This window comes from Athene noctua, chromosome 13 (assembly GCF_965140245.1).
Source record: "Athene noctua chromosome 13, bAthNoc1.hap1.1, whole genome shotgun sequence".
Lineage (NCBI taxonomy): Eukaryota > Metazoa > Chordata > Aves > Strigiformes > Strigidae > Athene > Athene noctua.
In genome coordinates this window covers 2,824,462-2,839,686 of record NC_134049.1, presented here as the reverse complement: position 1 = coordinate 2,839,686, position 15,225 = coordinate 2,824,462, and the positions used below count along the sequence as shown (strand labels likewise).

Below are 15,225 nucleotides of genomic sequence, written 5' to 3'. Positions count from 1 at the left end.
AATCCATACAAGCAAGCAAAGCAGAAATGGGGTGGGATGTTCGGCTGCTTTGTGCAGCATTATTTGAGCCGCATTTGGCAAGGGCAAGGTGTAGAGTTGAAGACAAACTGTGCTCCCTTTCCTGGACACGGGCTAAGAGTCTTCAACCCTTGGGTGAAACAGTGGGTGGGTTGAGCTCATCTCCCCTTCAGCTGAAGAAACAGGAGCCGGGGGTAATACTAGCATGGAACTGAGGGAGAACATATACTTAAAACTAGATCTTGGGGGAGCTGGTAGTAGGAATTTAACTTAATAACAGGAAGAGAGAGTACCTACGCGGGCCTCGGCAGCTGCGGGGGTAACTCCTGTTCTGTTTTGCTGCTGCCCGCTCTAGGCCTCGGGGCCCTGACAGCCCCTCTACCGGTGCCTGGGACCAAGTCCGCCGTCACCGTTTTCTCGCAACGCCACTCTCCGCGTTAACAAACCGTTCCCGGTTCCTTCACCGACACGGCAGCGGATTCACCGGTACCGGCCCGCGGGGCGCGGCCCCTTTAAGAGGCGGTGCTTCCGCCGCCGGCGGGGCCGCGCGGCGCTCCGTAGTTGCGTCGCTCCGTAGTTGCGTCACCGAGCGGCGCCGGCGGGGTGGCCGTGGGCGCGCGGCCGTTGTGCGGCGGCGGCGGGGCCGTCCGTCCGTCCGTCCTCTCGCCATGGCCGACATGGAGGACCTCTTCGGCAGCGACGCCGACTCGGAGGCTGAGCAGAAAGGTGCGGGGGGGTGGCGGCGACCCTTCCCCTCCCTCCCCGCTCGGCGGCGCCCCGCAGGCCGGCCCGGGCCGCGCCGCCCTCCCGTCCCTCGTGCCTCCCGCAGCCCTCAGCCGGGCTGGTGCGGGAGACGGAGCGGAGCGGGCGGGGGATGCTGACCCGCAGACTGAGGGGTTAGCGCACCTCCTCCTGAGGGCACTGCCCGGGCAGCGGGCGTTGCCCCGGGCTCCTTGGCACGCCTCCTTCTCTGACCGAGAGGCAAAGAAAGCCGCGTTCCGGTAGCTGTCCGCCGCTTAAACGCGCCTCGGTGCGGTGCGGGCGTTCCGAGCCCTGGAGGAGGGCGTGCCTTCCTCTCGACGGGCTCTGAAGTAAAAACCCTGCTCGTAGCAGGGACTCCATGAAAAAGCGGCTTGCAGTGATTGTTTTCCAGCACTTCAGCCAAAGAAAACCACGATGGGAAACAAAACCAAATCGTAGTTCTGAGTTTGGTAACCTTCATTAGTATGCTTGCTTAGAGCTGGCTGCATTTAAGATGATGAAAATAAGCTGCGTTCCCTGTTTGCCCCTTGTTATCTGGAAGAGTTTTAGCTGTCGTTAGCATCTAAAGAAAAGTGATGGGGCACCTCCCGATTTAAGTCATTTGTATATTTTTAAAACGCTTGGCTCAATTTCTGTCAATTACTTTTCAGTGCAGATGTTTCTGTTTTTCCTGCTTGAAATGGCATTTACCAAGCATTCAGGAGTAGCTCCATTGAAACGTAGCAGCGTATGTAAGACAACTAGTGTGGGTTAAAGACATGATACCAGTTTTAGATTTGTAAGATCTTATAAGCCATATATATGTGTTTACTTTTTTAAGTCCTCACTATTTCAAATTTTATTTTCTTTGCTTTTGTGTAATTGCTTGTTCTTTCTACGGCTTTAGAATCTTAAATAATAGCTTTTGGTCTGAAACTTCATGTGGCATCCATCAGTTTTTATTGTGTCTTTTAATGGCTATGCCTTTATTAGACATTTTATTGTTCTAGGTAATTTTTACAGTTCTTTGTCACAGTTCTCTCTGTGTTCTTTCTCTAGGTTGGGGGGGGGGGATTGATTTTTTGGGTTTTTTTGTTTTTTGGGTTTTTTTTTAAAGCAATACCCTTCATCTTACGTGCATCCTTGTAGGGACATTTTAACTTTTGAAAAGCTGATGTTTGTTCTGCAGATTCCGATTCTGGATCTGAATCTGATTCTGATCAGGAGAATGCCGGCTCTGGTAGTAATGCTTCTGGAAGTGACAGTGACCAAGATGATGACAGAGAGGCAATAAAACCTAGTAATAAGGAGTTATTTGGAGACGACAGTGAGGATGAAGGGGCATCTCATCACACAGGGAGTGATAACCACTCTGAAAGATCCTACAATCGCTCTGAAGCTTCAGGACATTCTGAGCATGAAGACAATGATCAGTCAGATGTGGACCAGCACAGTGTTTCAGAAGCTGCTCATGACGATGAGGAAGATGATCATGGGCATGGATCAGATGAAGGCAGTCATCATTCCGAGGGAGATGGTTCTGAAAAAGCACATTCAGAGGATGAGAAGTGGGGAAAGGAGGACAAAAGTGATCAGTCTGACGATGAGGAGAGGCAGCAGAACTCTGATGATGAGGAGAGGCAGCAGAACTCTGACGATGAGGAGAAAGTGCAGAACTCTGATGAAGATGAAAGGCCACAGATATCTGATGATGAGGAGAGACTCCAGAACTCAGATGAGGAGAAGATGCAGAACTCAGATGATGAGGAGAGGCCACAGGTCTCAGATGAGGAGAAAATGCAGAACTCGGACGATGATGAACGGGCCCAGCATTCCGACGAGGAGAAGATGCAGAACTCTGACGATGATGAAAGGGCCCAGCACTCCGATGAGGAGGACCAAGAGCATAAATCTGGTAGGACTAAATACAGCAGATTTGCTTCTGGTTTGATCTGTCTTTACTGTTTAATTTATATTGGCCTAAAATGATAACAGACCTCAGTGTAAAGGCATTAATCATGTAGCTTTCAACAATAGTAGTTTCTGTAATTTTTTTTATGTGGCACTTTTAAATTCCTTTTCATCTGAACCAACTTATTAATACAAAGGAATTTTAAAATATGTGGAACAAAATTTTTAATTTGCTGAGAATAATTATGCTCCCTAGTAGAGTCTGCAAGGGGCAGTGATAGTGAAGATGAAGTTCTGCGAATGAAGCGAAAGAAACCGATTGCATCGGATTCAGAAGTGGACAGTGATACAGAAGGACAGAAAGGTAAATGGTGGTGGTGGTGTTTTGTGGGGTTTTTGGTTCATTTGATCCTTATCTTAAACGCACCAATCATCTGCTGCAGAACTTGATAAAACTGATAGTGCTTCCTACACAGTTTAACTATAATGCCACGGAAATAACAAAACAGCACAGCAAGAATTATGTGTGGGGGAAGTACACATTGTATTTCTGCTGATTATCTCTAGTTAGCTCCATCAGTTTTTCAGTTTCCTCCATGAGAGACAGAGCTTTTCTTTTGCAATTGTTTCACAGATTTTATCTGGAAGATGTTAAGGAGTGGTGCCTCTAATCAGAGCAGCCCAGAGAACCTGTACTGGTTTTCATGATGTTTAGCTGGCTGAGAAAGGTGTTGATTCTTCTGAGAAGTAAAACCTCCAAAAGGTGTAATGAAGTTGCTGTTTACATATATTCAAGTTGTTTACTTGAGTAAAGGATGATCCTGTACTCTTAATTCTTCTGTTGCTATTTTTCACCTAGATTATTTTGATAGACCCTTTCTAGGAAGACATACCTTGAATCCTTAGCTTAAAAATACACATGAAAACTGTTTTTCAACATAAGAGAATAATGTACGCTTCATAAACATTCTCAATTTTTAACTTTTGTAGGTAATTTTAAGTGGTAATAAAAATGAAGGATGTGTTATTCTTTTTCTCTGTGAGTGTGCTTGCATGTAGGGGCATGTGTGCACATATATGTGTATTTTAAAATAGTATTTTTTTCTGCTCAAGAGCATGCAGATGTCATGGATCTGTTTGGAGGTGCAGATGACATTTCCTCGGGGAGCGACGGAGAAGACAAGCCACCAACTCCAGGGCAGCCCATTGTGAGTAGACTTGACTTCTGAAATAAAATAATTAACATGCTATTCCACTCTGAAATATAGAACATTGATTGAATTTGGTAAAATTTTAATGAAAGGAAGAGTATCGGCATTAAGTAGGCATTACAGATAATTTTGCACTAGCTAAAAGTATTATAAAAGTTTTATACATAAATGAATGCATGTGATATTGCTGTCTGCCTTCCTCCATCCCTGCTCCACTTCTTAGACCTGAAAGAAATATGATGAGTAGTTTTGTTTGTGATCAGATAAAATATAAAATCATAGCTGTCTTTGGTATCTTAGTACAGCTGTTTGACAAATATTTTGAGTCTTGATGATAATACATAAAAATACAGTTTTTATGTGGGAAAAAGTTGTGGCCATGTACTTTCCAGTGCTTAGCTGAAAACTGTGTGTCAGCTACTTTGCTGTTTCCTTACTGTCTTTGGTCTCTTTGAGTTTGCAGTGGTATTTGAAATCACTTTAAGTGACATGAGAAAATGCTAAATTGAATTGCTTTCACTGAAAATGTGCAAGTTCTTTTACCCTAAGCTTCCTGGTCTCTGTGCATATGGATGACATCTCTTTAAGCAAAATGTAGGAGCTTATTAGAGCAACAGTAGCCAGATAGACCTTTTTTTTTTTTTTTTTTTCCCCTTACGCTCCTGTTCTCCTTTGTATCATTAGGATGAGAATGGACTGAGTCAAGAACAGCAGGAGGAAGAGCCTATTCCAGAGACCAGAATAGAGGTAGAAATACCAAAAGTAAACACAGACCTGGGTAACGATTTGTATTTTGTGAAGCTGCCCAACTTCCTTAGCGTGGAGCCCAGGTAATTGTACATTAAATATGTGATTGATAAAGTTTTTTAGTGTTTCCCTATATTGCTTTTGTTTTAGTAATACAATTATGTTGGCCATATTTTAAATAGGTTGACATTAATTTCGGTTGTGATCTGTCAGTAGTAGTATCTATTGTTCTTATCTAACCAAGTGCTGAGTCATTTTTTTAAGAGCTTGGGTTTCAGCTTGATTGAGTAACTTTTTGTTCTTAAAAACAAAACAAAAATATTTCATTGAAAGCACATGCTATCAGTTGAATTTTAAACGTAAGTTCAGGCTCTCAGAGATTTACAAGCCAAACGCACAGGATCTTTATTCCCTTTTGAGTGATAGAAACATCATTTTGAATTTTAGAATAAGCCCTTTTTTCTTTGTTTGTGCTAAATGAACTATTAAACTATGAAGAGGCTGGTTACTCATTTTCCTGTTTACCTAACCCAAGCTAAAGAAGTTTTCTGGAATTCATAAGGAGAAGCAAAAGAAATTAGAGTTGTTTGTGATGTTAGATTTGGCCCTAATGCCCACCTTCAGCACTTCTAGCAAATTGCTGTTAAATCTGTCTCTTCAAGTGTTCTGTTAAGCAACTTTATTGTGGTGTTTAACAGGTATCTTGTGAGCTGGCCGTGTAGCATTGTTTCTGTTATATGTTAGTTAAATCAGTCTTCTGGCTTTCATGCTATAGACTGTTTCAGGAAAGAACTGTTAAGAATCCAGTTAGTGGCTCTAATCAGAGAAGTCCTGGGGATCTTTGGGGGTCAGACAGGACTGGAAACAGAATTGTACAGCAGCAGAGTCTGTTTATCACTTCGTTCCCTTGCAGCAGCCTGGAACCTGTTAGGAAGGAGGCTAGGGAATGACTTCCCCCACCTCCCTCCCACCCCTGTCATCAGGTTTTTTGAAGGAAGAGAGAAAAACCAACCTCATCTTCCTTTCCCTTTGGTTGGTGTTGAGATTCAAATAAAAAAACTACAAAGATTGTGCTCTTAGAAAATCCCTAATTCACTGCATTTGTAAGATGGTAATTTTTCTTTTTATTTTCTCTGTACAATATTGTACATGATTTGTTCCAGACTTAACCCTGACCTCATGATCGTGATACTAAGGAAACAGTATTTTCCAAGGCAGACTTGCTTCCTTTAGCTAGAGCCACTGAGAGGGTCTGAATGTTAAAGTAGCTGTAATTGATGGTAGTGAAGACACTTGGGGAGGCCTCCTGTGGTGTAGAATCAATGCAGTAAATTACATTACTGCAGAAATGCTCCTCTCACAGCTGCAGTGCCTGCTGTTGTGTGCGGTGTATCATTTAAACCTTACAAGCACCTGTTACTGTGCACAACTGGAATAATGTGGATTATTTTTTAGAAGAATAAAGACTGTATTATATAATTTATTGCAGACCTTTTGATCCCCAGTATTATGAAGATGAATTTGAAGATGAGGAGATGCTTGATGAAGAGGGTAGAACTAGGTTAAAACTCAAGGTATAATGTTAAATTTATTTTTTTTTCTCTTCTACACTCATCTAGCCACATTTCTTCAAAGTCTGTTTCAGGCATTTTAGAATGGTGGTTTGAGTTATGGTTCAGATTATGAAAGTGTGGACCAGTTCAGCACTGAGGAAAGTTGATCCATTTTAGTAATAAATTTTAAAAAAGCTTGACAGCTGCATTTCACCTAGAAATGCGATTTCGCCTTCATTTCTTTACATCATGCAGCAAATTATTTAGCCTTTCTAACTAATTCTTGACCTATATAGGGTATATTTTACCACAGTATTCCTTACTATGAGTTAGAAAAAGTGTTTTCTTCCCATAGGTAGAAAACACAATACGATGGCGGATGCGACGAGAAGAGGAAGGGAATGAGATAAGAGAAAGTAATGCACGGATAGTCAAGTGGTCAGATGGAAGGTTAGTTTGGACTTTTTGCTGTTGAAGGAATACAGTTGGTTTTGCTCTGAAGTGCCATGGTGTGCAAAATTGGAAGGTCAGCAAACTTTGATGTCAGTTCTGCACAGCAGAAATTATTTTAGTCTCGGTGCTTTGAAAATTTTATGCTCTGCTTAGTTTGGATTGAAATAAAATTATTTGCTATATATAAAAAGGAAACATGAAGGCTTTCTCCATTTATAAATGAGGCAAAAATTAGACTGTAATGGCTTTATCAAATAACTGATATATGAATCTTCTTTCAGCATGTCTCTTCACTTGGGCAATGAGGTGTTTGACGTGTACAAGGCGCCACTGCAGGGAGATCACAACCATTTGTTTATCAGGCAAGGGACAGGTCTGCAAGGACAGGCTGTTTTCAAGACAAAGTTAACCTTCAGGTAAACATGCTATTCTATATCAAATGTTGATACTGCTTTTGCAATTTGTAACTTGTTGTAACTAGTATATAAAGATTAGAGGTACCAGTTCATAAACCTTCCAAGCTTAACTTTTTGATAAGATTGTGCTATTTTCCAAAGTCAGTATTTTGGTAAGATTTTTTCCTGAATTAGATGTCACAGTTTGAAAGGTTAACATGCCATTCACTGCAGTATGTAGGCTACGTGTACTTTTTAAATTTTAATTTGCATTTTTAAGTACGAGTCCTCATCTGAATCAGAAGAAACATCAATATTGCCTGAAACTAACGTTTTCTCTGATGCACGGTTGTTAACAAGATGATGATTACATTTTAGGATATTGATATGATATGTGGGGATGTTTATTTAGGCTGGTAATGGACTGCAGATGGTTTGCTGAGAGAGGAATTGATGCCTCCAGGAGCTGTTACAATGCACATTTTTTAAAAAAATAACAAAAAAAAAAAGATTATGATTTTACTTTTGTGCAGATGAATCTTCAAAATCTTGTGTGCTGGCCCTACCATTGTCCTTTAAAAAGGATACATTCCTTGAAGAAGTATTTAACCCATCGCAATTTTTTAACAGGCCACACTCTACGGACAGTGCCACTCACAGGAAGATGACTCTGTCTCTAGCAGATAGATGTTCAAAGACCCAGAAAATTCGTATTTTGCCAATGGCAGGTCGTGATCCAGAGTCTCAGCGCACAGAAATGATTAAGGTATTTTTGGCGTGGAACTAGTCTTATCTGCTGATTTAGTCTAAAAAATCACAACTGCAATATAGCTGAACATTTCTGAATATTTTATGACTTCATGAAAAACAGTGTATTTTGGAGTTATAGACGAGAGTTGTCAGCCATGGGTGCAGTTTGCTTAACCTTACAGATTGCAGAAAAATCAGAATATGTACAATCTACAAGGCTGTGAAATTGCTTCCCAAACCACAGTAGAATACAAGGTGCTCTTCAGTTGGTTTGGTTGGTTTTTTTCCCCTCACTCTTTACATATTGCTTCTTCCTTTGGACAGAAAGAAGAGGAGAGATTAAGAGCTTCCATTCGTAGAGAATCTCAGCAGCGAAGGATGCGGGAGAAGCAGCATCAGCGTGGTCTGAGTGCAAATTATTTAGAACCTGATCGCTATGATGAAGAGGATGAGGGAGATGACGCAATCAGTCTAGCAGCTATCAAAAACAGATACAAAGGTGGCATCAGAGGTAATAATAAACCTTAACAGCACGTAAGTAGGGCCTGTGTGATTCAGATGAATTAATTTCATGGGAGTCTTGGTAAGATTGTGTTTTGCCAGTTCATTTGATACATGAGGAGACACGAATTCAGTTTGGTTTAAGTTTATTTTGTTTACTCTGGAGTTAGATTTTTGTAGGACTAAATTATTCTTAATATTCTCTCTTCCTCACCAATTTCAGATAGATATTTGTCTTTTCATTTTTCTCTGTAGAGGAACGTGCTAGAATCTACTCTTCTGACAGTGATGAAGGCTCAGATGAAGATAAAACACAAAGACTACTCAAGGCAAAGAAACTTACTAGTGATGAGGTAAGAAACGGATTTTTTTATTAAGCTACTCGTTTTCAGTCAGGAACAGTTCATGCTCTAAATCTAGTTTTTAAAGCTGAGACTTCTATAGTTTCATTTATGCTGTGATAAATGTGATACTTGACTTGGCCTGCTTTCCATGGTAATTAATCACCGTTTTTTATACACTGCATTAGTTCATAGACCTGAGTGATTCCCAAAGGAGATCACTGTTGTTACTGCTGATTTAAAGATGGAAAAATTTATGCAGAGTTATGTAAAACGACTTCACCAAAATTATGCAAGGAGTAAAAAGACTTAATACTGGAATTCTAGTGCAGTGTTGTCTTCTAAGCTACATGGTCCTCTCCTGTTTATTATGGAAGTAGTGGAAGCATTTTCACAATAGTATTTCTGCTCTTTTTAAATAGAAGAGTTAAACAACCGAGTTAAAAAGCATTAATGTCACTTGCTAAAGAGATGTTATCTATCACCCAAGTGTCATCCTAAACATTAGGCCATGATCAAGTTAACTGTTAGCTACAGCAGTAGTGCTGTTTCCTCTTCTAAAATTGTGTTTTATTGGTTTGTAGTCTACCACTGCTGGATGTAGACAGGTGAATCTCTGTGTCTGTCACCTCTTGAGGTTTAGTTCATTTCAAGTGATGTCCCCTCCGATACAGAACTGCAGTGTAACATGTTTCAAAATTGACAGAAACCGTTCTGAGATTAAAACTTCACTATTTTCATCCAGTGATGGAAGTGGAACCAGGAAGTATATGGACTCTGTCCTATATCAGCTGTACCTGTGTAGTCTTATTTTCCTGACCCGCGCTCCTCACTGGAAAAATTCTGTGGCAGAGAGCCATAGGACACTTACTGTGTACCTGGGGAAGCTGAAAGAAGAAGGGGATTTTGGAATTCCTGGCAAATGGCAGTTGACACTGGCTCCCTGGCTTCCCACTGCCCTGTTGAAAAGGAAATTGAAGTGGGGTTAGGTGCTTGGCCTACGTGGTTTGAGTAGCACATCAGTTTGCTTTGGTTTAGGCATCACCAGTTCTGTGTTACTGGAATCTTGCTGTTGATCAACAAAACTGCAGCCTGAAGTTGCAGCTGTGTGTGCATTTCTCTCCAACCAAGTATGGCTTAGGAGTGGTAGTTTGGACACACCTGAGCTCTTCTGATAGTCACCTTCACTTATGTGGCAGAACAATAACTACAAACCAACTTAGTTTAATAGGTTCTTACTCCTACCTTGTAGGTTATGAGAGGTGTTTCTACGCTGCCATGCTCGTTTGATTAATCTTCCTGTTCTGTTTTATTGTAAATTATGTTTTATTTAAAAGTTTATGCATAGAATATCGTGGAGAAGTTTAAAAAGGTTTGAGTAGGTCGGTGTAAGCTTATGGCATAATTTTTAACGCTTTATATCACCATTTCCTCTAGGAGAAATTAAGAAATTAACTGTTAAACCATTAACTATAAACTTAAGATTTCTTTCAGCTGATTTCCTACAGTCATATATAGTGTGCTACTCTAATAGCTGCTGAAGTGGCTAGAACCTTATCCTTGAATTTTCGAGGCTTCCATAATAAAACATCCTTTTCTTCTTAAAAGAGTAATTTTGCAGTGTAGCTTGCTGTGTGGTCTTCTAGTGAAGGAATGCGTATCAGTCTTCTGTTACCACAGCTGCTGAAATTCCAAAGTTGTGTTTAAACGACCGATACAGGACGTAGTTTTCAGTATGACACAAACCTCTATAATGTAAGAAATCTTAATTTTTGAAGGAGTGAGTTTGCTCCCGTTTGTGTTTCGATACTGTGCGTCCTGTAAACTTCTCGGGAGGTGTGTCTTATTTCCCAGCCTGTTGGATGTTTGCTACATTCTGAATGCAGATACTGCTCCTCCTATGCTGTCAGCTGAGTCTTTACACTAATAGGCGTTGTGATATGAAGCAGAAGTAGAAATTAGTTTTTCTTTTAAAGACATAGATTCTGGGGTTTTATTGTGCATTGCGGAAAATTTAATATTTCAGAAAATATGACCGTAATCCTGGAGACAGCCGTAGTGAGGCATGAAGACAAAACTGTAGGGTTGTGGGCTCTGTTAGTGTTTGTTAGTAGGAGTTGAATTGTTTAGTTGTAAGACACTACTAGTTGATGATATAGCAGTGTCAGGAGAAAAGGTCTAGTCAACAGCCTTTCTTTGCTGCTTGAGGAACCAGAGCCTCCATTTTAAAATTACATGACTTGAAGGTGATATTCCCATCAGGGCCACGGAGGGGAGCTACAATATTACAAGAAAAACCCAGTGATGTGTAAACTCATGCTTTCAGTCACCACGTAGGAAGTATGGTGTTTGTAATACATGAAACACAGCTCCTTGTACACAGGCTTGCTTTTATGTGCTGTCAGTCAACAACACAGCACAAATCTTTGTCCTGGTAATAATTTGTTACCGTTGCTGAAAATGTCAATTATTAATACACTGTCACCACACAGTGAGTAGTTTTACTGTTAGTGTAGTTAATGGGATATTCTGCTAAACAGAGAGATGAATCATTTAACAATAGATTACAAGAGAATGCTTGTTCTGAATGCTTGTCACTGTTATCACTGAGATTCCCACCCCTACTAATTTCTATTTTCCATTCTTAAAATTCTTTCCTGAGAGTCTCACCGTTCTTATTTTGTATGTTAATATAGAATAAAATGCTTTGAATGAATTTTATTTGTTAAGAGTTTTGAAAATCTTTGCTGCTTCTAAAAATCCAAGTAATATCTGTTGCTTTTAAAAAAACAAACAAAAAAACCCAAACCAACACATGGAAAAAGGGATGAGTTTATTTAGACCTGACGGTGTTCTTAAAGATACTACTCTTTTTAAACAGTAATTGAGTTATCACCTGTTCTTGTCAAAATTGATGAGTTTTGCATTAACAACTAGTGATTTGTGGTTTGATTAAGCATTTTCGTAGCATTCTGATTTAAAATGTTGTTTGGAAGGATGATTGAAACTGAACCGGTGTAAATTCACATGGAATAAAAATCAGTCTATTGACTCTATATTTAGGTGCTAAAAATTGGGCATCCAGCCTATAAAAGTCATTATGGTATTGCTTGCAAACAGATAATTAATTATTTGAGTTCGTTTGACCAGCTCTGAAGCCTCCTAAACTATTTTATTTCTTGGACAGTAAACTGTGGTGTTGATTCTCAGTACTAGTGGTTTCTCATCAGTCTTTTTTCCTTTATGCCAGGGAGTTGGTTATTTATTTTTAAATGAACACACAAACAAAATGCCTAGCCACTTACTGAATTTCTTTGCTTCGGTAGGTCTAATGTAGGGCATACAAGTGTCACTAGCCTGAAAATGTAGCAAAGCTACACAGGCTGCCTGAAGAGAAAGCATCTGCAAGTTGAAAAATTCACTACGGATTCTAGGAATTGCCCATGCTCGTAAGGCTTGCTGAGAATGATAGTGCACATGCCATAAATCCAGATTATGACATAAATTACTTCCATGCCGTAGTTCAGTTTGAAGCAGATACGGTTGCATGTCCGTTGAGGTAAACGGAGCTGCGGCTGTATTATGGACCCTTTCAGACTGGGGTTTGGGATTGGTAGCAATGTTGGCTGAATTTAAAAGTACTGATCCAGAAGCAAGTCCTGCGTCACAGGAGCACAAAATAGAAAAACTAGAACTAATAATTTAGCTTTTTTTTTTTTTTTTTTTACAGGAAAGACTTTGAGGCCTTTTTGTTGTTCTCCTGAGTTGTTTATTTTATGTTTGAAGTGTGTTGATATATTTTTGTCCTTTTTTGCCTTTAGGAAGGTGAACCTTCTGGGAAGAGAAAAGCTGAGGACGATGACAAAGCAAGTAAGAAACATAAGAAATATGTGATCAGCGATGAAGAGGAAGATGATGACGATTAATATTAAGGAAGCACAAAAGTTGATTTTTTTTTTTAATATATATATTTATATATATATTGTACAGTTCTCTTACAGCAAAGATGTAAGTAACCATAATGGGGTTATTTTGATAAAGGAAAATTCCATTGAAGTCTGTGTTTCTGGTGTGAATAAAATTTTTTGACTTCCTTTTACTTTTTAAGATTTTTCTCTTACTGCAGCAACTGTTGCACCAGGGATCATCACAGTGCTGGTTTTTTTATCTTGCACATACACTTCAATTTTGAGAATTGTAGTAACTGGTTATCCAAGTGAAATAATCAGTGATTTTTACTGAGTTCATTAGGAGAAACCATTCTAGTCTTTATAGAACGCTTAAATGATAAGTTTGCCTGACAGGGTTATGGTGATTTAGTTTACCATTTGTATGGAAGGGGTGGAAGAACAGATGAGTGGTACAATACAATTCTGGTTTTTTTCCTAGATATTCCTTATTTCCTGTTGACTGTGCACAGTACATTACTCTGCTGGTATATTCTGATGACTGAAAATATTTCTAATCATGTTTGAGTAAACTGTGAAGTTCCTTCTGTTGGAACAGTTAACTGATCACGGAAGACATTTGTTTTTCAGGCATTGAAGCCCAGAATGAAAATCCTTGTCTTGCCTGAGCATTAACAATAATAATAATAATTGGCACATGCTAGTGATGTTAATGTCAGAGTAAAAGCACTTATTTAAACATAACTTAAGAAATTTCTGCCAGCAGAGACAAGAGGTGAAATGAACCACAATGCAAAAATACATCCTAATAATAGTGTCTCATAATCTCATACAATCCTTATGGTGCTATTTCCTATTGTTCCTGGTTGGTTTTATAAATAGGTTTGTTTAGCTGGTAAGTCACTGGAGAAGAATGTTCTGGTCAGAATCATTGCTGCTTTTACACTGTTTCTAAACACCTTATTTGATGATGCAATGCCAGTTGTAAAGTGAGGAAAGGCTGTAAGAAATACCTGAATTTTTCCACACTTTCTTTCCAAGAATGAAATATCCCATATGTAGTTTCTTTCATTGGTGAAGGAGCATTTAGATGTTATCTGTGTTCCTTTTTTAACTGAATTTTCACACAGTCCTGCAGAGTTTGGATGCAACTTGGAAAAGGTAACAGAAAACAGAACTTAATGCCTCTTTAAACAAAACCATTGACTGATGCTGTGAAAAGTTTATGTAGATTTGTGTTATGTAAGGTGAAATAAAGTAGCTGATAGTTATGTAAGGAAGATTTCTCCTGCCCAGCTGAATTCTGCTTTTTTATAAAACAGTAGAATGGTTCAAGTGCCTCATGCTGAGCATTTTGGGCTCATGCCATTCCCTGTTTTTTTGAGATACAGCTTTCAACCTGGACATCTTGCTTTTGTCATCTTTAATTAGGCTAGTGTTTTGTCAGAACACTCTACCTCCATTTCTCCTGCCTGGAAGGCACGGGAAGCGTTCTAGCTGCAGTAGGATGGAGCTCTGCATGTGTTAATATATTCTGCTGAGCAGCTGACTGCAGTGTAGACTTTTGGAAGTATGAAAACAAAGTGAAAAATTTCAACTCGGAAGTCTGAGTGCCTAAGAAACTGTTCTCTTTTTTTCTATAATTAAATTGTTATCTAAGAGTTCCAGTGCCTCTTTAATGTGCAGATAAAACCTTTCTCCATCTGCTGGAATTTTGACCCTGTAATCCTCTTAGTTTAGATCTCTGCTGGGAGACTGGTTCCTAACGTGAGGTTACCTGCTTTCCATTTGTAACCTTCTCAGGAAGAAGCCAGCTGTTTAGAAAGGGACTCCTTCTATGTGGATGTAACATGCTGTACTTTCATGGAAAGCCTCCCAGATACCTCTTAAACAACAAATTTGGCGTATGGAAACCGATATAGAGAAATGATCACCCGTTTCCATGCATCAAAACACACCATCTTTCACTGCTGATGTGTTTGCTTTGATGTCGGTTTAACCGGAGTGTTGGCTATTTTTATTTTTACTACACTCCTAAGAGTGAAAACGTTTTAATCACTTTCATAGGTTGGATGCTGACTAAGCCTTTATTAAGTGGTCCACTTTAGCTTCCAAAAATGAGGCTTTTTGTGGATTACAAAGATGAAAAGAAGTAATTTTTTACACTGTCTTCTTTTGTAAATTGCTCCTTTAAAGTCTTATTTAAACATGGAATTTTAGAAAGTGTTTTCTCAGCTTAAATTGATTTAACAATCATCTTGTAATTAAAGTCACTTGAATGAACTTAGCCTTATCCACAGTATTTTTTTACTTGTGAGTCTAATTGTATTATTTAACTCAAAGGCAATTTTTACTATCCCTTTTCCCAGCCTCCAAGTATGAGCTACTTGGATTTGTTTCATTTTACCCAAATTAAAAGTATTAAGCCAAAGAAAAGAGCATGTGGCTTGACCTGTGTTTACTCTTGTGTCGACTGGTCAGAATACTTCTAGAAAGGGCACGATTTGAACAACCTCCAACAAAGATTTCTTTGAAGGATTTCTTTTGATACTAAGCTGTGTGAGCACTAGATTTTCTGGCTAGTGGCAGGATGTAGGATAAATTCTCTTGAAACAGTCACTGAAAGCTGTTTTTGGCTATATAGTTTTGTTGTGTCATGTCTATCTTTCAGTTGTAGCCTGGTTTCCAGTTGTTGA

General features: G+C 39.4%; 1 protein-coding gene across 4 annotated transcripts; it reads left to right on the top strand.

Moving 5' to 3' along the window:
• The first annotated feature begins 613 nt into the window (after positions 1–613).
• Positions 614–14,810, top strand: LEO1 (LEO1 homolog, Paf1/RNA polymerase II complex component). 4 transcript variants are annotated; one of them, XM_074917513.1, is made up of 12 exons: positions 614–744; positions 1,949–2,674; positions 2,930–3,034; positions 3,784–3,878; positions 4,566–4,711; positions 6,118–6,202; positions 6,537–6,631; positions 6,916–7,050; positions 7,660–7,795; positions 8,104–8,290; positions 8,536–8,633; positions 12,447–14,810. In XM_074917513.1, the coding sequence occupies exons 1-12, from the start codon at positions 687–689 to the stop codon at positions 12,513–12,515; spliced, it is 1,935 nt and encodes a 644-aa protein (XP_074773614.1). In that variant the 5' UTR covers positions 614–686; the 3' UTR covers positions 12,516–14,810. The 4 variants fall into 4 exon arrangements, with proteins under 4 accessions (XP_074773614.1, XP_074773613.1, XP_074773612.1 ...); XM_074917512.1 differs by having other exon boundaries at positions 12,443–14,810; XM_074917511.1 differs by having other exon boundaries at positions 2,927–3,034; positions 12,443–14,810.
• Positions 14,811–15,225: the final 415 nt, after the last annotated feature.